This window comes from Tachysurus fulvidraco, chromosome 10 (genome assembly GCF_022655615.1).
Source record: "Tachysurus fulvidraco isolate hzauxx_2018 chromosome 10, HZAU_PFXX_2.0, whole genome shotgun sequence".
NCBI classification, from domain to species: Eukaryota; Metazoa; Chordata; class Actinopteri; order Siluriformes; family Bagridae; genus Tachysurus; species Tachysurus fulvidraco.
The window spans coordinates 5,429,311-5,450,226 of record NC_062527.1 but is presented as its reverse complement, the minus strand read 5'-3'; the positions used below and the strand labels follow the sequence as shown (position 1 = coordinate 5,450,226).

The 20,916-nt window shown below is 37.3% G+C and overlaps 3 protein-coding genes across 13 annotated transcripts in view; all 3 read left to right on the top strand.

Annotated features, from left to right (window-relative positions):
- Positions 1-20,916, top strand: part of chrm2a (cholinergic receptor, muscarinic 2a) — a 129,479-nt gene that overhangs the window by 68,436 nt on the left and 40,127 nt on the right. The window lies entirely within an intron of this gene.
- On the top strand, positions 3,663-11,558 carry LOC113660245 (von Willebrand factor A domain-containing protein 5A-like). Of its 8 annotated transcripts, none has more exons than XM_047819425.1 (12): positions 3,663-3,894; positions 4,067-4,123; positions 4,530-4,577; positions 5,121-5,144; positions 5,255-5,278; positions 6,580-6,615; positions 6,789-6,803; positions 6,947-7,009; positions 8,522-8,548; positions 8,728-8,867; positions 9,955-10,078; positions 10,234-11,558. In XM_047819425.1, the coding sequence occupies exons 1-12, from the start codon at positions 3,678-3,680 to the stop codon at positions 10,311-10,313; spliced, it is 855 nt and encodes a 284-aa protein (XP_047675381.1). In that variant the 5' UTR covers positions 3,663-3,677; the 3' UTR covers positions 10,314-11,558. The 8 variants fall into 8 exon arrangements, with proteins under 8 accessions (XP_047675381.1, XP_047675380.1, XP_047675382.1 ...); XM_047819424.1 differs by having other exon boundaries at positions 5,255-5,287; XM_047819426.1 differs by lacking the exon at positions 5,255-5,278.
- On the top strand, positions 12,474-20,876 carry LOC113656890 (von Willebrand factor A domain-containing protein 5A-like). Its single transcript, XM_027168328.2, has 12 exons — positions 12,474-12,808; positions 15,420-15,622; positions 15,749-15,971; positions 16,160-16,326; positions 18,018-18,132; positions 18,237-18,412; positions 18,511-18,599; positions 18,958-19,102; positions 19,177-19,256; positions 20,113-20,227; positions 20,447-20,596; positions 20,747-20,876. The coding sequence occupies exons 1-12, from the start codon at positions 12,772-12,774 to the stop codon at positions 20,858-20,860; spliced, it is 1,614 nt and encodes a 537-aa protein (XP_027024129.2). The 5' UTR covers positions 12,474-12,771; the 3' UTR covers positions 20,861-20,876.

Genomic DNA, 20,916 nt, shown 5'->3' with positions numbered 1-20,916 from the left:
TCCCCGGGCACCGCAGGATAAATGGCTGCCCACTGCTCCGGGTGTGTGTTCACGGTGTGTGTGTTCACTGCTGTGTGTGTGCACTTTGGATGGGTCAAATGCAGAGAACGAAATACTTTAAAAAAATATTTTCATAAGGTCTTTCTCGTGTTTTCTAGTATGTAAAGAGTAAAAAGCAATCGCCAAAATCACCATGTGATTCTAATGTTATTTAAAGCATCCGCTTAATTGCTGATTGTCAGTTTCTTCTAGTTTTCTAGTTCATTATGTTTCTAACACTCATGAGAGTGTTGACATAAAAAGGTCATATTCTTTAAAAAAAATATCGGTGGAATATTGTACCGGTTTAGCAATTCTAAAGCCGTAGATCATCGATGTGTGTTAATACATAGATAAGGCATAACATTATGCCCACTGACAGGTGAAGCACTCACACGATATCTCTCTTCTTCTCATGGCACCTGATAGATGGGTGGGATATAGTGTGAGCAGGGAACATTGTCCTTAAGTGCAATCTGTGTAGAATCAGGAAAACAATCGTTCTCAGCGCAAGGCTATGTCTGAGCAAGTTTGACAAGGGCCAAATTTTTATGGATAAATGACTGGTTCAGTACATTTCTAAAACTGCAGGTCTTGTGGGGTTCCCGGTCTGCGGTGGTCAGTATCTATCAAAAGTTGTCCAAGAGAGGAACGGTGGTGAATCGGCAGCAGGGCCAAGACTCATTGATGCACATGGGGAGCGAAGGCTGACCAGTGTGGTCCGAACCAACAGACAATATACTGTAGCTCAAACTGCTTAAGAAGATAATATTGGTTCTGATGAAAAGGTGACAGAAGATTAGTAGGCGGTAGTTTTTTGTAGTGAGTATACTGTGACCCCCCCCAAGCCTCATACGCACCCATCCCAAAGCGACACCCCATAGGCACCACCACACTCACTAATGCATAAAATATACATCTACATGTAATTTAGAGCATTATTAAAGACTGCTTATGTGTTATCCACATTCCAATTTATTATAAGCAACAAAAGACAGTCAGCTGATAAACCTTGTGCTCCATGTCCCATATTCATATAACATTTAAGGCTAAATGTAGCTCTTAAAAGGTATAAAGTTCACCCAAAATTGAAAATTGTGTTATTTCCTCACCCCTCAATTTGTTCCAAAACTGTATGAGTTTCTTTCTTCTGTTTAACACAAAAGATTAGATTTTGAAAAATGTTGGTAATCAGACAATTGGCAGCACCCACTGACTTTCATAGTCTATATTTTTTCCTACTGTGAAAGTCAATGGGTGCTGCCAACTGTCTGATTACCAACATTTTTCAAAATATCATCTTTTATGTTCAACAGAAGAAAGAAACTCATACAGTTTTGGAACAAATTGAAGGGTGAGGAAATAAAATTTTCATTTTTGGGTGAACTATTTTTCTGTTGTGAAAAAGAAAAATGTATTACATTTATACTGCAGTCATAACTCGTTACATGTGTATGTGCGTGTGTCTGTGTGTCACTGTGTATGTGTGTGTGTGTGTGTGTGTGTGTGCGTGCGTGCGTGTGTATGTATTTCTGTGTGTGTGTGTGTGTGTGTGTGTGTGTGTGTGTGTGTGTGTGTGTGTGTGTTCTCCTGCAGACCCTGTTGAGGTTTACACACATGTGATCTACACACTCTCCTCTCAGCAGCTCTCAGAAGAAACTCGGCTCCTTTCAGCTTCCTCTGAATGATGGACACCGATCAGGACGCGCTGCTTCTCGTCTGTGCTTCATTTCATTTCAAGTCTCTGCTTAATGAATTCATCTCAATTAGCTTCCACTTGTTCACTGTATCGATAGACAAAAGTTCAGATGATCTGATTATGATCGTGATGATGTTAAATATTTGTTAGATATATTTGGATAGGTTTGTAGACCTCAATGCTCCATACAGAATGAAATGATTACACTGATTCTTTTTTATCGTTCATATCCACAACTAAAAAGTAGGAATAAACTTTTAGATTTGAACCTTTTCATGTGTTTTGCACTGTCTGTAAAATGATGAGCAGTAAATCTATGAACTATCAGTCAGAGACACTGGCAGTGACCCGAGTCACCTACAGGATCTCTGGGTCCAGTGGTGTTGTGATTGTGGGGCTTCAGGGGATTTAAACCCCTCATGTACTGTCACCATCCTCTGGGCTTTTTAAGACTGGAAACGTTTTACACCACAAATAAAGTACCAGATTTACCAGTACAAGAAACCGTCTGTCCGTCAGCGTTCATTTGACACGTTTTTTCAGTTATACGCTGTTTTAAAAGTTACGTGACGAGCAGTTAAACAGAACAGAACAGTGACCTGTTGTATGTTCCGGCCATTGGATACTCTCCATTCATTCATTCATTCATTCATTCATTCATTCATTCATTCATTCATCGTTCAGCCACATTTAACAGTTTAAATGTCAGTATGTTAGTTTTGTTCTGATTATATTTAATAACATGACTTTATTAAATGTAGGTTTACGTCATAAATATATTAATACTTTTGTTATTTAGAGTTGTCGCTTTTACGTGAGTCACTCAGGGGGTTGAGTCCATCATCCCTTTGAACCCTAGCAATGCCCCTGATCTGGGTTTATGTGAAGCTGTGATTTATTTACAGTCACATGGACAGAATCACAGCACAACAATAACAAACACCATGTAATGATTGTCTTCAGTGTCCTGGTTTCATAAATCTGCTGTCAGCTGTTCATACACTATCACAATCATTCATGTGTCATATGTGAAGCTTTCATTTCTGTCATATACAACCTGAGGATTGTTCATTGCTCTTACAAATCAGTAGGACATTTGGAGTGGAGTTTGTTGTCTGTCTTTACAAACTGACCTGTCCATTCTAAATTTTTACTTTAGAGAAGAACACATGAATCTGTCCTTCTAGGCTTCTGTATTTCCCATGGCTGGTAGTTATTGTGACTAGAGATTTCAGTTGTTTCTTCCTAAAACTGCCCTTAATCAGACCTTTCCCATGAGACCTTTTTGTTCTCGTGGGATTAGGTTGGTCAGAAGAAGAGCAGGCGATGCTCCTAAGCCAATGGTGGATGATGTTTTGGTTTTACATGTCCTGTTTCATTTTATTCCTGTCTATAAAATGCTGATGTTATCAATAATGGGGGCCCTTCCTCTCTGATTTTACACGTAGAGTGTTGGGTCCTTCTGCAAAGCTGAGCACAATAAACCGTGAAAACCTTAAAACTCTTGCCCGTGCCTATTGGTGTGATATTTTTATGCTTTAATTCTCTCCAACCTCAAAACTTCCACAACAGAGAATATGAGGGTTACGGGCCTTGCTCATGGGCCCAGCAGTAGCAGCTTGGTGGTACTGGGATTTGAACCCACAAACTTCTGATCAGTAGTCCAACAGCTTGATCACTGAGCCACAACTTTCCATATGACTGCAAAATAAACCCTTGTTGGGTGTCTTTAGCTGTCATACTCATAATAGTAATAAAAATCAGCTTTACAGTACTCAGTGTTAGTTTAGTGCAATAAGATGAACCAGTCACCAGTTTATGGAGGATTTCAGTCAAAACTAAAGCTAGATATAGATTTATCTGTATAATTGTTAATCAATCACTCTGTATGTGTGTGTGTGTGTGTCTGTGTGTGTCTGTGTGTGTGTGTACGTACAGGATGGCCATCCACAGGCTTGGTGCTCGCTCTCTGATCCGTTTTTTGGAAAGAGACGAGAGGGTTGATGGAGCTGATAAAGATGCTCTGAAGGCCAGAGTGGTGGAACTGAGTAAGCAGTGTGGAGTGAGCAGCTCACACACAGCCTTCATAGCTGTTCATAAGGGCAACAAACAAGCTGTGAAGGGGCCACTGGTGAAGAGGAGAATTCCTTCCCCGAGTCAGTATTCTTCTTCTTTATTTTGTAACTGCAATATAACATTTCTCTACATACTGTATACAAAAACATTACTTTGACCAGCATCCACAGTTTTAGTTCTTTTATGTGTAAAAACACATTATACAGAACACACAGCGAAACTAACATCCTGTTTTTCTTTATATACTTACAGTAATGCTGGGATGTTCAATGAGTTTATGTTCTAATTTGGCTCCATCTACATATTCCAGTAAGTAACTGAACACAGAAGTTTGTAAACACTTCTGGGTCGTGAGACTAATATTATATTGTATTTTCTTCATCAAATATATTGTTAATTTGATGGTACAGTTTAACATTATTCAGTGAGTTAGATAGAATAATAAAGGTTAGTGTCAGTTTATATATGTTGTCAGCATAAAATTAAGCACATGGCCATGCAATCTTTAGACAAACATCGGACAGTAGAACAAGTTGTAAAAGTCTAAGTGAATTTACATGTGCACATCGGACGGCTCCACAGCCACCAGTCACTCTGTGAAATTTGTGTCCTGCTGATCTGATCTGATCAAGAGTAAGTGCTGTTTTTGTGAAATAGGAGTATCTTATGGATATTAGGCTCAATGATACATGCATGTTTTTGGTTTGTCCCACAGGAAGGAAAGATTTTATGGATATAGAGTGTGGAACAATATTTTATGAAAGTAAGTTTTACATTCTCACTTACATTCTTGCTTGAGTGAAAATAGGAGCTGCTGAGATCTAAATTGTGTAATGCATAAAAATCCCCTATCCTATGTTACATCATTAAGTTCCAGTGAAGGCTAAGGTTCATGTTAATGCGACAAACATTTTAAACATTTGTAGGCTTTCAGTTTGGGAAAAATCAATCCTTTTCCAGCATGACATATAATAATAATATAAATAATCATATAAATAATAAGAATATTATTATTATTGTTGTTGTTGTTGTTGTTGTTGATGATAATAATAATAATAATAATAATAATAATAATATACAGTAATATGAGCATTTAAACATTAATGCTTTTTAACTTTTATCAGAGCACATAGAGAAACTTATTTCCTTTTTCTTTTGTATATGTGCAGTTATATTTCAGGGATCTACATTGCAGAATAAATAACAGTATTCATGGAATTCTAATTAACATTCATGGTTTTATGCATAAAAACATTACACAGAGCACATGAAGAAACTAACATGTTGTTTTTGTTTGTATGTACAGAGGGTTTAAACAGAAAAGCTGCCGGTAAGTAACAGAACACAGCATTCAGGGCATTTTGATTAGTAATCATGGTTTTAGTGCTTTTATTCCTAAACACACCAAAAATGTGACATGTCCTTTTTGCTTATTGGCAGCTAGGAATTCGGCTCCATCTAAAAGTAAGTTCAGTAAGTAACTGAACTGAAGTTTGTAAACACTTCTGGGCCATGAGACTAATATTATATTGTATTTTCTTCTTCAAATATGTTGGTAATTTGATGGTACAGTTTGAGAATAATTTATAAAATAACATTGTTCAATGAGTTAGATAGAATAATAAAGGTTAGTGTCAGTTTATATATGTTGTCCGCATAAAATCAAGCATATGGCCATGCAATCTTTATAGACAAACATCAGGCAGTAGAACGAGTTGTACTTAAAGTCTCAGTGACTTTACATTAGCTCCACTGACACCAGTCAGTCTGTGAAAATCAAGTTTAAGTACTGTTTTTTGTGAAATAGGAGTATCTATAATCAACACCAGCTCCACCGTGAAGCAATAGATCAGACAAACACAGAGAGTGGGAGCTGCCGAGATCTGAATTGTGTAGTGCATAAAAATCCCCTATCCTATGTTACATCATTCCAGTGTAGATTAAGATTAATATGAATGCGACAAACATTTTAGACATTTGTAGGCTTTTAGTTTGGGAAAGATCAATTCTTTTCCAGCATGACTGGGTTCCTCTGTGCATAGAAGAAGTAGTAGGAATTAAATGTAAATATAAGTAGTCTTTATCTATTACATGCACCACACAGTGAAATTCATTTCTTCACATATCTGAGCTTGTTAGAAAGTTATTATCAGAGCTCAGAGTCAGCCATAATATGGAAGGATAAGGGCTTTCCTTATGGGCTTACAAGATTAAAACATCATATTTTAGTAAAACACACAAATACAGCTTTTGTTACCTGATGCAGACTTTTGAGACATGGATTGAATAAACATGAATCAATGCAGGTGTATTTTATTAACACTAAAACTATTAACTTTGTCAAACAACTTTATTTAATGATGTTAAGGTTTATTGATTGTTAAATATAAATAAAATGCAGTAATATTAACACTACTTTAGTACTAATGTTTATATTAGATAAAATAACCATAATGTAATGTGTGTGAAAAGGTATCTCTGTGTCTATAGACATAGACTGTAGTCTGTTGTTTATTAATCACTATTTACTAGTCATGGATCCAAGAATTGTTTTTGTAAAAGCAAAGACAGATAGATAGATAGATAGATAGATAGATAGATAGATAGATAGATAGATAGATAGATAGATAGATAGATAGATAGATAGATAGCATTCTACATCTTTAGTCGCATCACTAAAACCTGTCTGAGATTAATACTACTGTAGCTTTAGCCTTTTTGAGCAAACGTCTAACTATCCTTGTTTCCTTGTTTCATTAAAATAGGTTTTTCTACAAAGTTGAAAGGATTTTTTAGCTCTTGTAAGTAATTGAACATGCTTTTTATGCTTTCAAAATGCTTGTTGAACAGACTAAAAGAAAGACCAGACTATCAGACTAACATTTTTTAACCACTGACCATATTTTTTATAATTATGTTCCATTAACATATTTCTTAACATTTTTTTTTACACATTCATGAAATTGTCTTATAGCGAAAAGGGAAAATGGTAAGTATTCATAAACTTTATTTCTTTAACTACTGTACGTACATGTCAGGATTGTAAGGCAGTAAAACTTCTATTGTGTATCAGTCACTACTCCAGTTATGTGTGTATGGATATTTGACTCAGTGATTCATGTGTGTGTTTAGTTTATCCTACAGTTGTCAGAGGGTCCCCAGGCTGTTTTGAAACACAAACTTACAATTCTATAGGTAAGTGGAACTCTAGGGGAAGTGGTAGCTCAGTGTTTAAGGTGTAGGACTACTGATCAGAAGGTCGAGAGTTCGAATCCCATGGCCACCTATCTGTCACTCCTGGGCCCCTGAGCAAGGCTCTTAACCCTCACTTGCTCAGCTGTATAAATGAGATAAATGTAAGTTGCTCTGGATAAGGGTGTCTGCCAAATCCCATAAATGTAACTTCGGAAGGTGATTTATTGAAATGAGAAGAGAAAAAATGTGATCACATACTGAAATACATAAAAAAAATATATTTAAAAACCAAAAACTACAACCAGAGTTTACACCAAGTAATTTGGTCCAGTTTTCACGAGAGTTATATCTGTGGCCTCCAACGGACGGACCGAAAGACAGACAGACAGACAGTCAGACTGACAGGCAGACAGTCACCTCCTCTCATGAGCTCTAGAGATTCTTATTTATAAAGGACTTGTTGCAAATGATCTAGCAGGGATTATATACACAATTATATACACTTATTATACACAAAATATAAATATAATGACCCACTAAACAAACACACAAATATAATCTGTATTAACGCATGGGAAACATGAAAAAGCTATTGTTCCCCTTCCCCCAGACAAAACTGATGTTTTACAAGAGAATGATTGTTCTCTGTGACTATGAACATGGAGTGTAGCCTGTAATCACTAGAAACAAACTCTATACTTGAGCCAAATGTGACCCAGTTTAATAAGCTAAATTAAAAAAAAAATACATACAAATAAATAAAAGCATTTTTCATCTTTAGCCTCATTACTAAAACCTGTCTGACATAAATACTAGTGTGTGACCTGAAAATTAGCCATTTTGAGCAGATTTTGAGATACTTGTTGAACATAAGACTAATATCACTCTTATTCTGTTACTGTAGGGTATTTAACCAAAAAAATTGTGTTTTGTAGTAAAAATGTTTAGAATCTCTGAACATCCCAAATATATACATCTTAATAATTTTGTTATTGAAATATGTCAAATAAATCTTATTAATACATTTCTTCTTTTTCAAATATGATCTTTACAATATTTATTGTACTGTAAATTGAGGAAATATAGTTGATGGAAATATTAAGTATGCCTAGAGTCATGAGAAGATAACAAGATACAAACTAATCAGAAAAAGACTATGTCTGTTGTAAGCAAAACAATACTCAGATAAGCCTAAAGCATTTTTGAAGTACTTTGGACTGATACAGTTAAAATGGAACCCTTTTGACACAATCACCTTGTGCCTGAAGTAAAAAGGATTAACATTTGATAAAAGAACACCTTTCCAGGTTCATTAGGCTTTGAGGTGTGTGATAATTCTGAAGCATGTGTGCCACATTCTGTTGACAGGCTGAAATAAGATCCAAAACTTGACTGCTTGACCTCAGAACTCTCAAATGAAATGATATTGATAATGCCAGATCGTCTTTATTTATGTACAATTACAATTCTCAAATGTGTGTCATAAATCTAAAACAAATTTCATTGCTTTAGGTTGCAGACGCTCAGATAACAACCGAGGTAAAGTTTAACAGTGACTTTATATGAAATGTATCTTGTGGATGTGTGTGTGTGTGTGTGTGTGTGTGTGTGTGTGTGTGTGTGTGTGTGTGTGTGTGTGTGTGTGTGTGTCTGTGCGTGTGTGTGTTTGTGCGTGTTTGTATGCTGGGTCTATTGTTTTAATATGTTTATCTCTGTAGAAACTAAAAAGACTCAAAAGGACCCACTGATGCAGCTCATCTCTCTCCAGAAGGCTTCAGGTTGCTGGGAAATTGGTTCTACACTTGCAGAAGTGTTTGGGCAAACAGAAAAAGAGCTGATCGAGAAGATTCCTGCACAGGTTTTTATACATTAAATATCTGTGTTAACATGCGTGACCCTAAAGGAAATTTACCATTAAGCTTTTCCACTCAGGCAGGACAAAAATTATGAATCCTTTCTTGAGCATACAAAGCCTGACTGTATCTACACATGCAGCAAACCAGAAGTACTGGAAGACTATTTCCACAATTCCAATACCAAGCGTGTTTGTGTGTGTTCCAATTATATGAATGAATATTTAAGATCATTCTTATATATAGATGCATAGATCCACTGCCGATATCATAAACACCTGCGCATTCATACAGTAATCTAATCTAATTAGTTATGATCTAATCTTATGCTCACATCAAACATAAGAATGAGGGATGCGTATGATCTCTGTGGTGGTGATTGTGACATGAATGTTGGAATAAAGCAGATGGGCTGGTGTGAGTATTCCATAGTCCACTGATCTCCTGGGATTTTCAGACACAACAGTATGTAGAGTTCATACAGAATGGTGCAAAGGAGAATGAGGTGAAAAGTATCACACAACAGATCAAACCTTTTCAGTTGATGAGCTACAACAGCAGAAGGCCACTTCAGGTTCCTCTCCTGTCAGCCAGGAACAGGATCCTGGGGCTATTATGAGTACAGTACAGGCTCACACATCAGAACTGGAACGGTGAAGACTGGAAAAAGACCAGATGAATTTTTTTCCTAATCTCAAACTGTTGAATTTGGGTGAATCTGTTCCCGTGAGTGCCTCATAAGAATTCTTTTCTGGGCTAATAGATGTGGAAAATCAACATGATCTTCTGCTGTTGCATCTCATCAATTCAGTGTTTGATATTTTGTGCATGGTGAGATGCTTTTCTGCTGACCACCATTGTACAGAGTGATTATTTGTGTTAATATATCTTTGCAATTTAAACAAATGCTATGTTTGTTGTGTAAAATTTCCAGGTGATCAGCAGTTTCTGAAATGCTCAAACCAACCCTACTGGTACCAACATCATTAACACAGAGTCAGAGAGATGACACTTTTTCTTCATTCTTATGTTTGAGTGTATGTGTAGTGATGGTGATTGTATGTAAAAAAATCCTATTGTTTTTGTGTACAGGTGAAGCCAGATGTCTGGGCTACACTTCTGGCTCTTATTTGGTTGCACGGCATAAAGATCAATGCACAGGTTGAGTGGCAGTTTTTGGCAGCGAAGGCAGTGTCATGGATCCGCAGTCAGAAAGGTAAATTCTACTGTTATATAAAACATTTAAACAATGTAATGCACTTTTTACAGCTCAAAAATCTAAATTTCAAAGAAGCAGTTTTCTGCTTAAGGGAAATGTCTAACCAGCACTGTCATGATGATGATGATGATGATGATGATTGTGTGTTTCAGTGGTCAACCAGTCAGAGTGTATACAGGCAGGAAACTCTTTGCTGGGCTGTCAAGTTACAAAAGATGCTCTTGGCCTCTGAACTCTTTCATCCTGCAGGAGCCACGAGAAAGTCTTATTCTTTTAAAAAAAAAAAAGAAGAAATAAAAGCTTTCATTAGCCCGATTATCTCTATAAATGTATTGCAATAGCAAGGCAGGTTTTATTGTTTTTTCTATAGACTGAATTCATTTGGATTTGAGATCAAAAAAATGTATGACACAATAGATCAGAATTACAGCTTTAAATCCCTGATATGTCCATTTACATCTAGCTTAGATCATGCCAATTAGTTAATAGCACTGAATATCTACTCTTGCTTTGAAAACCAGAGAGCTGTCAATGGGAGAAAAGAAAACTTTTTGGAATCTGAGAATAGAGAGAAATGGATCAGAGCCATTGCACTAGCGTTGGGCATAGCAAATAAAACAATTTGGAATGTCCTGAAAAAGTAACCACTGGTTTTTAAAAGAGTTATGATGAAAAACCCAAATATGACAGTCAGTGATGTCAGTTCACGGGGCAGGTGTGAATGTATACCACAAGATCTAAACATCTTATAAGCAGTAAGGATCAGAAGGTCAGATTGAAATTCAAAAAGAAGTAAAGAGATAAGTCAAGTTCTCATGCAATTATTGCAAATAAGGGCTATGTAACCAAATATTAAGTGTTATTTACTTTCGTTATTTAAAGACAGTTTTTGACCTGTTATTATACTTTTTCTCACATAATTGGATGGTCTGCCACCAAAGGTGTTGTGTTATTGAGTTTAACACATCTAGATGTAAATGTCATTAAATAAATGCTGAAATTCTGATCTATTTTCTTATCATTATTCCTTAATAACAAAAGCAAGAATACAAAAAAAACGAGAGAATTTGCCTTACTGTACAGAACTTTTGAATATCTTTGCACAGATTTGTTTGTCAATTGCAAAGAATTTAGTTAAAATACAACAGTGACATTATGTTCATAAAACTTATATACCTGAACTATACATATAAACCTGAACTATAGTTTCGTTTAGTTCAGGTTTTAGTTTGTTGATGTTATCCAACAATTTCCAGAAGTATAAAATTTAAAATAATAGTTAATGACAACAACAATATTGAAGTGATGGATTGAGGAGAAAGAGGGCTGAGCTTTTACTATATACTTTACTTTTATTATATCTGCTAGCTAAAATACTGTATGTTTGCTTTACTTAAATCTTACTTTTTAAGAGCTTATTGTGAGAAATCATACATTCTGTTAATTGGTAATCATCTTAATAAAACTTATCTGTGCATTTGTGTTTGTAATGTCCATTTATTCACTTCAGTGTCAGGGTCCTTCTGTTCAAAATGTTTGTGTCCTCTCCATGTTTGATTCTTCAAGTAGTTCTGGCAAATTTAGGAGGAACTCCTAAAAGCGGGTGTCGTAACTGTAATATTAAGATTTAGATCATTTATAATAATTATGAATAAAAAAAGACATTTAAAGCATGAAAATACGAAAGCCATGCAGTTGTGAACAAAACATATTATAATGTTAAAATAATCTACTATGTGTACCTCACTTATCTACTATATAGGTCTGCTATAATTAATAAATTCATTACTTAGTTATGTTTGATTTTGCCAGAAGTAAGTGTGCACAAGCATCTCTGACCAAATGTCTGTTTCATTACAGCAAATTATACAGGCATTATAACAGAATGGCAGATTTTAGTATTTGTTTTGCTTTTTTTTAACAAATCTGTTGTTTTAGTTTTCTTATTTATATTGATAAATCTACAATCGATTCAGAAATAATAATTCGCTTCACACCTCCAGAGTCGGGGTTCGATTCCCGCCTCCTCCTTGTGTGTGCGGAGTTTGCATGTTCTCCCCGTGCCTCGGGGGTTTCCTCCGGGTACTCCGGTTTACTCCCCCGGTCCAAAGACATGCATGGTAGGTTGATTGGCATCTCTGGAAAATTGTCCATAGTGTGTGATTGTGTGAGTGAATGAGAGTGTGTGTGTGTGCCCTGCGATGGGTTGGCACTCCGTCCAGATTGTATCCTGCCTTGATGCCCGATGATGCCTGAGATTGGCACAGGCTCCCCGTGACCCGAGGTAGTTCGGATAAAGCGGTAGAAAATGAGTGAGAGTGAGAGTATTATAAACTAAGCCTCTGACTCTTTTGGCTTTCCATAGTTCCAAAGCCCCGCCCCTATTTTTTGGAGTCAACACAAGAATCTCCAGTAGGAAGTCAGGCTGCAGTCCAGCGTTTTCCGTAAAGTCTCTTCAAGCTTGTGATGGACAAAATTCCCGTTTTTAATTTCAGCCTGCTGCAGGTGTCTACTGACGGGAAACTGTTAGCTATTTCTGCTCTTTAACTATCAGTTTCGTGTTAATGTTTCTTCGTTTTTAGTTCGTGAGGTACTCGGTGTGTAATTTAATTTAATCCCACGTTGATAAAAAAGGTTTTTTTTTAGTTATTTAACCTCAGAAGTGTGTAAAGATTCACAAGAGCAACAAAATGAACTGTGGCCTGCTGACAAACAAGAATGAACCAGGTAGTGTGTTGTTTTTATTGTTTTTATTACAATTTCTTTTAACGAACCAAAATCACTGACTCACTCACCGACTCACTGACTCACTGACTCACTCACAGTAACCACTTTATCCTTAACATTTATCCCGATCAGAGCTGAGCTGGATCCAGACACCGTCCCGGAAACAATGTCTCATTCAGCAAAATTAAATGTTCATGTTTTCAAGCTTGTACTATTTGTATACTGCTTGTTGTTGATCCCTTTAACCGTTGAAATGTTTATAAACTGCGTCATAGTGAAACTCCATGTACACATGCATCTAATTGTATTGTCTGGATGTCTAGTTGTTTTCGCATAATGTATGACAGAATTAAAATGTACATGTAAATCCTCTATATTAGTTTCCATTTGAACGTATACAGAAATCTGTCAGTCAGGTTATAGTGTGAGGTTAAACTATGGGGCGTGGCTGAATTTGGAAATGACGCTACAGTCCATCAAGAAGAACAGAGTCAGGAGTCAGAATGAGTTAATACTATTTCAAAACTCAGTTGTCTCCACTGCAGATTGTATTGTTTTTCAGTAAGAGACTGATCATTGATTATTGGTGAACTAATCATTGACACAAATGTCTTTACAAGCACTTTTCTTAGTCATCGACTGATCAGAATCAGGGGTTTATTGGCCTGTTGACACACACAAGGAATTTGGTTCATGCTGAATTGTGACTCTCAAAAGTACAGACATAAATAACATTATACTATACAAGACAAGATAATACAAACTATACAAGATAATGCAGCCGATGTGATATGATATAGACAGTATGAGTATTAAATATCAGTACAGAATATATGACTGATCAGTTATGTACATAAAGCGTGAGAAGTGCAGGGTAGTGCAAATAACAGATTGTGTAATATTTTGCGTTTGTCAGTTTGATGACTGACAGTCAGGGTGATTGTCTGGAGAAAGAAACTGTTGATGTTTCTGGCAGTTTTGGCAAACAAAGTTCTGTAGCACCTGCCAGAAGGGAGGAACTGAAAGAAGTTGTGTCCAGGGTGTGATGGGTCAGTAGTGATTTTTCCTGCTCGGCTGATGACAATACTAATACTCTCACCTCCAACACTGATCGATACCCACACACATACACACACACCTGTATGGACTGCAATGACCCACACCATATACACAATCTTCCAATTTTACATCCATGTCCACAGCACAATCATATCAAACTGTTTACATGCTGTTTTGTACACTGTCTTTGCTCTTTGCACATGCTGTCTTACATTTCAGTCGATTGCTGTTTTGCACAATACTTTACAATACCTCATGTAGCTGCTGCTATAATACTGTGTTCATTCCAGTATTTCAGCACATGCAATATTGTTTGAACATACAGTATTTACACTGGTTGGTGCTGTTTTTTGTGTATTGTCTTGTGTAGTGTCTTTTGTGTATTGTCTTGTATTTTTTGTTTGCATTGTCTTTTGTCCTGCACTGTCTTTTTTTTGTCTTGTATTGCACTATTTGCACCAGGTTGCACAGATGCAGTTTCTTGTGGCTAGGACTAACTTACTAAGTCCTTAGCTCTGTCTTTGTTTTATGTAGCACCATGGTCCTGGAGAAACATTCTCATTTCACTGTGTACTGCGTCAGCTGTATATGGTTGAAATGACAATAAAAGCAATTCAAACTAATATTTTTTATTTGAATTCTGGCAGGTTTCAGGTAGATTTCTTTAATGCAATTTCAAATGTCTTTTGAAATTCCTCAGAGGCTTATGTTCTTGTAAACAAAAATGCAGTAACAATTTGCATTTCATTTTTTTATTTGTATATTTCACAATGATACAATTTGCAATTTGCAAACAGATCAGCCAGAGAAAACAACAGCATTTGTCACAGTTGATAGAGCTGGAAAGAAAATCCCCAAAACAAATGTCAGTGAGGTCATCAGCAAATTCCACAGAACAGGGCTGAAGTTATAACAGTCCTCCAGAGATGCCTGAAATACCTGATCTATTGTCTTATACTCGTACTCATATTTTGACTTCAGTCTGTCTTCAGTGTATAGCGAAAACAAAAGGGTTATTCCATGTTTGTGTATGTCAGTGGATTTAATAGTATCATGTTGCATAAGTTTTGGGTTTAAAACATTTAGCTTTTATTGCTATTTATAGCTTTTATTTTATACAGTGGATAAAAAAAATCAACCTTAATGCATTTGACTCCATGCCAGATATCGCTCAGAATTATAAACAAAGATTTTTACTGTTGGTTGCTTGAATTTATAAGTCTGTGCATCAGTAAACAGACTGCAATTTTATCACTGACATGAAAGGAAAATATCAGCCCTTGACAAACTCCATGCTTACCACAATTATACCCTAATCTACTTATGTAACGGACATCAATAATGACAAATGTTTATAAATGATCAGTTTACAAAAGGTAAGATTTTGACAATCTGCATAATAACCTGTATGATCATTATGGAAATATTCCCTGCTTTATTCCAGGGAGTTCTGTCCTGCTGACTGATTTTTGTATTAATGTCTTCTTTCAGGGAAAACTCAAAATGTGATATAAACTGTAAGCTCAGTCATCTTTGTATGTTTTCTGTTCAGTTCCACTAAAGAACATCGAGGTGGATCTGCAGGTTCAGGGGCATGTAGCGACAGTGACCTCCACACTGAAGTATATAAATGAGGAAGATAACACCCTGGAAGCCGTGTTTGTCTTCCCCATGCCTTCAGGAGCTGCTCTTTGCCATTTCAGTGCCAAGATTGCAGATCAGGAGATAGTGGCTGAGGTGCAGGAGAAACAGGAGGTGAGTAAAACAATAGTTAGCTAGTTCATAGTAGACAGGATAACGGTAATAATGAATGTATTTGGACAACATGCCTGATGCTCGGTGGGAATGTAACATTAACACATGTATGTTGTCCTGGGTCAGGCGCGGGAGCAGTACGATGATGCACTGAGTTCAGGTGAACAGGCGTTTCTGCTGGAGGAGAGTGAGGAGTCTGCGGACGTGTTCAGGCTCAGTGTGGGCTCTCTGCCTCCACACCAGAGTGCCGCTGTCACCTTCATCTATATCATTGAACTCAGTGTGCAGGCTGACCATTCACTGCAGTTCTGTCTGCCTGCAGTACTCAACCCTCGCTACACACCAGCTGGTATTAAACACACACATATACACACAGCCAGCAGAACACAACTTACAGTCACTTACTAAACATACCTTACTGAAATACATCTGACACACTTTACTGTCACATCTCTGTGTAATGATACAAAAACCTAGCTAAATGGATCTTCCGTCATGTGAATGAATCATATAATCTGTTGTGTGTTTTATTTTCAGGTACAGGGGGTGGTATAGTGTCAGAGATAACATCAAGTTCCGCTGGTATCCCCTACTCCCTCTCTTTTACTGCACATATAAACTCTCCAAACCCCATCACTAAAGTGGAGTCCAAATGTCCTCTAGAGCCTCTGATGTTCCTCAACACAGACCACACCAAGGCAAAGGTGTGTAAGAGTGCGTGTGAGTGCGCGCGTGTGAGTGCGCGCGTGTGAGTGCGCGCGTGTGAGTGCGCGCGTGTGAGTGCGCGCGTGTGAGTGCGCGCGTGTGAGTGCGCGCGTGTGAGTGCGCGCGTGTGAGTGCGCGCGTGTGAGTGCGCGCGTGTGAGTGCGCGCGTGTGAGTGCGCGTGTGCGAGTGCGTGAGTGCGCGTGTTTGAGAGCGCGTGTGTGAGAGAGTGCGTGTGTGTGTGGGAGAGTGCATATGTCTGTCTATACAGAGCTATAAAGTTTAAAGGTATAAAGATGAACTAAATCTGTTTGATGAATCAATTTGATCTTGCCTGATTCAGTGATTTAGCAGATGTAGTCATCTAACAGCTTTTCTTTGGTGTAACCCTTGTCAAGACTATATTCAATACAATTAGTATTCAGTAGCTCAAGACTTTATTCAATGTAATTCATTTCAATTCAATTTTTTTTGTATAGCACTTTTAGCAATTCACATTGTTTCAAAGCAGCTTAACAGATGATAGATAGATAGATAGATAGATAGATAGATAGATAGATAGATAGATAGATAGATAGATAGATAGATAGATAGATAGATAGATAGATAAATACATTTAAAGTTTAAAATTAATTTAAAATATAAAATACTTTATATCTATCTTTATATCTTGGTTCCCATGTTCCCCAGCTCTCAAGCTGATCAAACATCTGTGGGAAGTCCTGGAAAATCAAAACATATCTAGAATAAACCAAATGCATTTTTGAAACATGTTCTGTGGCCTGATGAAGTAAAGAGGTCACTGTGCCTCCCCACACCTCCGGGTTTGTGACCTTCACATCGGGTTTCAGTGACATCACTTCTGGCCATCTTGGGAGTAGCACCACTTCCAGGGCATCAGCCATTTCATGCTTCCCTGCACTATTTAACACTCCGTCGACAAGCTTTCCGTTACCATGTATTCTCAGTTTGCCTTGTGCTCCTGTCTAGTTTCCGTAGTTGTTTTTGCCTGCCCTGTATTACTTCATTAACGATATTTGGATTACACAGTTTGCCTGTGCTAAGTATCACAGGACTGTTTGACCCTGTTCACCCGTGTCTTGGATTATTGGACTGTCTGTTATATTGAACTCTGCCACCCCTGTATTGTGCCAGCTTCCATTATTCAATTCAGTGCAGTCTTGAATTTAGGCCCTTGTGTGCCATCCCTGACAAATAACGAAACTCTTTAGCCACAATCACCAAAGAAGAAAACAGAGCAGCCTTTGATTGATGGAGCATCTTTCCAACTCAGAATCGATCTACTTTGCTTTAAAGTTGTCTGGCAACTGGTTGCTCGAAAACATTGCACAGGTAGATGGATGGAAGAATGGGTTTCACGAAATGTCACATTTTGGAAGCTTCAGTCAAAAAAAACAGAAACATTTTAAACCATAACAACATAGAGTAACACAAGCTGGAGCTTTTGGAATGTCCCTCACTAACCTCTGACTGGATCCTAAACACACACACACACACCATACACACCGAAGGATGTTTATTATTATTATTATTATCTATCTATCTATCTATCTATCTATCTATCTATCTATCTATCTATCTATCTATCTATCTATCTATCTATCTATCTATCTATTTATTTATTTATTTATTTATTTTTATCAGAACACTGAGTATTGTGTGTGTGTTTAGGTAAGTCTTGGCGCAGGTCACATGTTTGATCGAGATGTCGAGCTGTATCTATATTATCAGAATCCCCATCAGCTCACTGCTATAGTGGAGGCTGGAGCTCCTGCAGCAGAGTCAGGTACTATTTTGGTTGGTCATTAATTTCTTGGTCATTGGTTCATAGTTTCTTCTTTTCTTGCTTTTGTTTCATTACAATTCTGTTTATTTTTTCTCTCTTTTTAGGATCTCTTATGGGAGATCCAGTGATCATGGTTAGTTTCTATCCAGAGTTCCCTGAGTCAGTGATGTCCTCCATGTCGACGTGTGGTGAGTTTGTGTTTGTTATGGACAGATCTGGCAGTATGTCCTGTAGCATGCATAATGGACCAGGTGCACAGGAACGCATCGACTGTGCCAGGGTAAGACTTAACACTTAACTGAACAGTAACACTTCTTTTCTTTCTTTTTTGCCATGTGAACTAAAAATAACACTGACTGTGTGTAATGATGTGTGTAGGACACTCTTCTCCTGCTACTGAAGAGTCTCCCCATGGACTGTTACTTCAACATCTATGGCTTTGGCTCTCACTATAGTTCCTTCTTCCCGTGAGTTCAAATCACATGAAACAGTGAATAGGTCCTATTTTTGTCACTAATGAGATACACCAATGGATGAAATGAAAGGATGAAGGGCTGGGTGGTAGAAACAAGTAGCTTTGCGTCCTTCCAGGTCTTTATCTCATGTTCATGTTTTTTTTCCTCTGAGTTTTTCCAACCTCTCAGATCATGGTAGTTGATATATAGACAAAGCCTACATTTAGGCCCTAGGACTGGCATTTCATCCAGGTTGTGGTTTCACCTCATGCCCAGTGTTGTAACTGAGCTGGAGTGAGTGAGCATGTGAGAGTGATACAGGGCAGGTTAGCTAATTTGTTGTGTCTGCTGTATGTTTTTCTGATTTTAGTCAAAGTGTGCAGTACAATCAGGACACTATGGAGCAGGCGGTGCAGAAGGTAAAGGAGATGCAAGCAGACATGGGGGGCACAGAGATTCTGCCAGCTTTGGAACACATTTACAAGCAGCCTTGCATCTCCAACCACCCAAGACAGGTAATAATATTCTTTATCCACAGTGAGAAATTTCAAGGGAGCTCGTCTTTAAATTTCTCTCTCTCTCTATTCAGCTCTTCATATTTACAGATGGTGAAGTAGGAAACACCAAAGATGTTCTTCACTGTGTCAAGAGCAATGCTGATTTCCACAGGCATGTGTTGTTTAAATCTTAAAACATTCATAATGCAGAACTGAATACCTAATAGTTTACATATGGAAAGCATTTCAATTATTCCGAATACATAATAGCTAACTGAGTTGTACAAATATTTAATTTTATTTTATGAGAATTAACATTAGATTTTCAGAAGGAAGGAGCAAAATAGTTTAAACCACAATTCACTAAAGTGGACCAGATATTAATATAAAAAAAGGAAAATGGATCACACCATAACACTGTCAGTTTCTTTATTCCAATTAGTCGGCTGTTGATTAATTAGCTCCGGCTGTAATACTGCGATAATTATAGATTTTTTATAATTATTATAATATATAATTTTAGACTGTTAGTAGTGCTTAATACCAGTTTTCCTCGCACTACTTGTGTGTGTGTCTGCGTGTGTGTGCTTGTGCCAATGTGTGTGCGTGCATGTATGTGTGCGTGTGTATGTGTGTGTGAGTGTGCATATGCGAGGGTGTGCACGTGGGTAAGCGAGTGTGTGTTAGTTCGCATCCTCCAGTTTAACTCATTTTTGTACATCTGAGAGTTTAATAGTAATCTTTTCTGACATAACAGCTTAATCTAAGGGGCTTGAGCAAATATTATTCAGCCCTAAAAATAATTTAATTTATTATTGGAGTTATTATTTACCAGTGTAAATAGCAATGTATTGCTGTAATGTAAAATACCGTTGCTATGGTGGAGCTTCTCTGTAATAAAAAAAGATTTATTTCACATTTATGGAGGAAGCATCATAACCAGTTGTGATTTAGTGTTCACTTGTTTACATGTTTTAAAGTTCTCCTCTTATTAAAGGATATAATATAATCCACTCTTGTTTAAACAGATGCTTCTCATTTGGGATTGGTGAAGGTGCAAGTTCTGCACTCATTACAGGATTGGCTGAGAACAGCTGTGGCCACGCCCAGTTCATCACAGGAACTGATCGCATGCAGGCCAAAGTAAGACTGGTTTCTGCTCAAATAATATTAGTTAATAGTCATTACAGTGTCATTCAAATGATGTGATGTTTGTCATTTATGTCATTTACAGAACGTACAGATAATTCTACATGTTCTGTGTCTCTCATGTTCCCACTGACAAACAGATGAGAGCTTTATTGGGAAATCTTACTACATTTCACACTTTTTATTGAACATGACTTTCATTCCCAATGCTAGGTAATGCAGTCTCTTCGCTATGCTTTACAACCAGCAGTGACTGATATCACTGAGGACTGGTTTGGATTGTCTTTCTCCCATCTGAGCCCCCAAATTAAATCACTGTTCCATGGTCAAAGAGCACTGATTTATGCCCAGTTGAAAGGAGAGGTGAAAATGCAAACTTATTTCACTCTATGAATTTGCAATGATTTATGCAGAATTTTATAAATGGTTAAACTCGAACAATTGTTTAAATTGTGGTTCTCCTACAAGAACATGACTGGATCTTTTAGTAATCACTGTTCACTCTGTCCCTAGGAATGTCAGAACCCAGATGCTAAGGGAAAAATATCAGTGCATTATCGCCTGGGAGGTCAAAAGGTCACAAACAGTGTTGACTTCTTCCTGAAGCCTGTTGAGAACACAGGGTAAGTGCTAGGTGTAGTCTCTAACACTTCTTACGTTTACAGCATTTAGCAGACATCCTT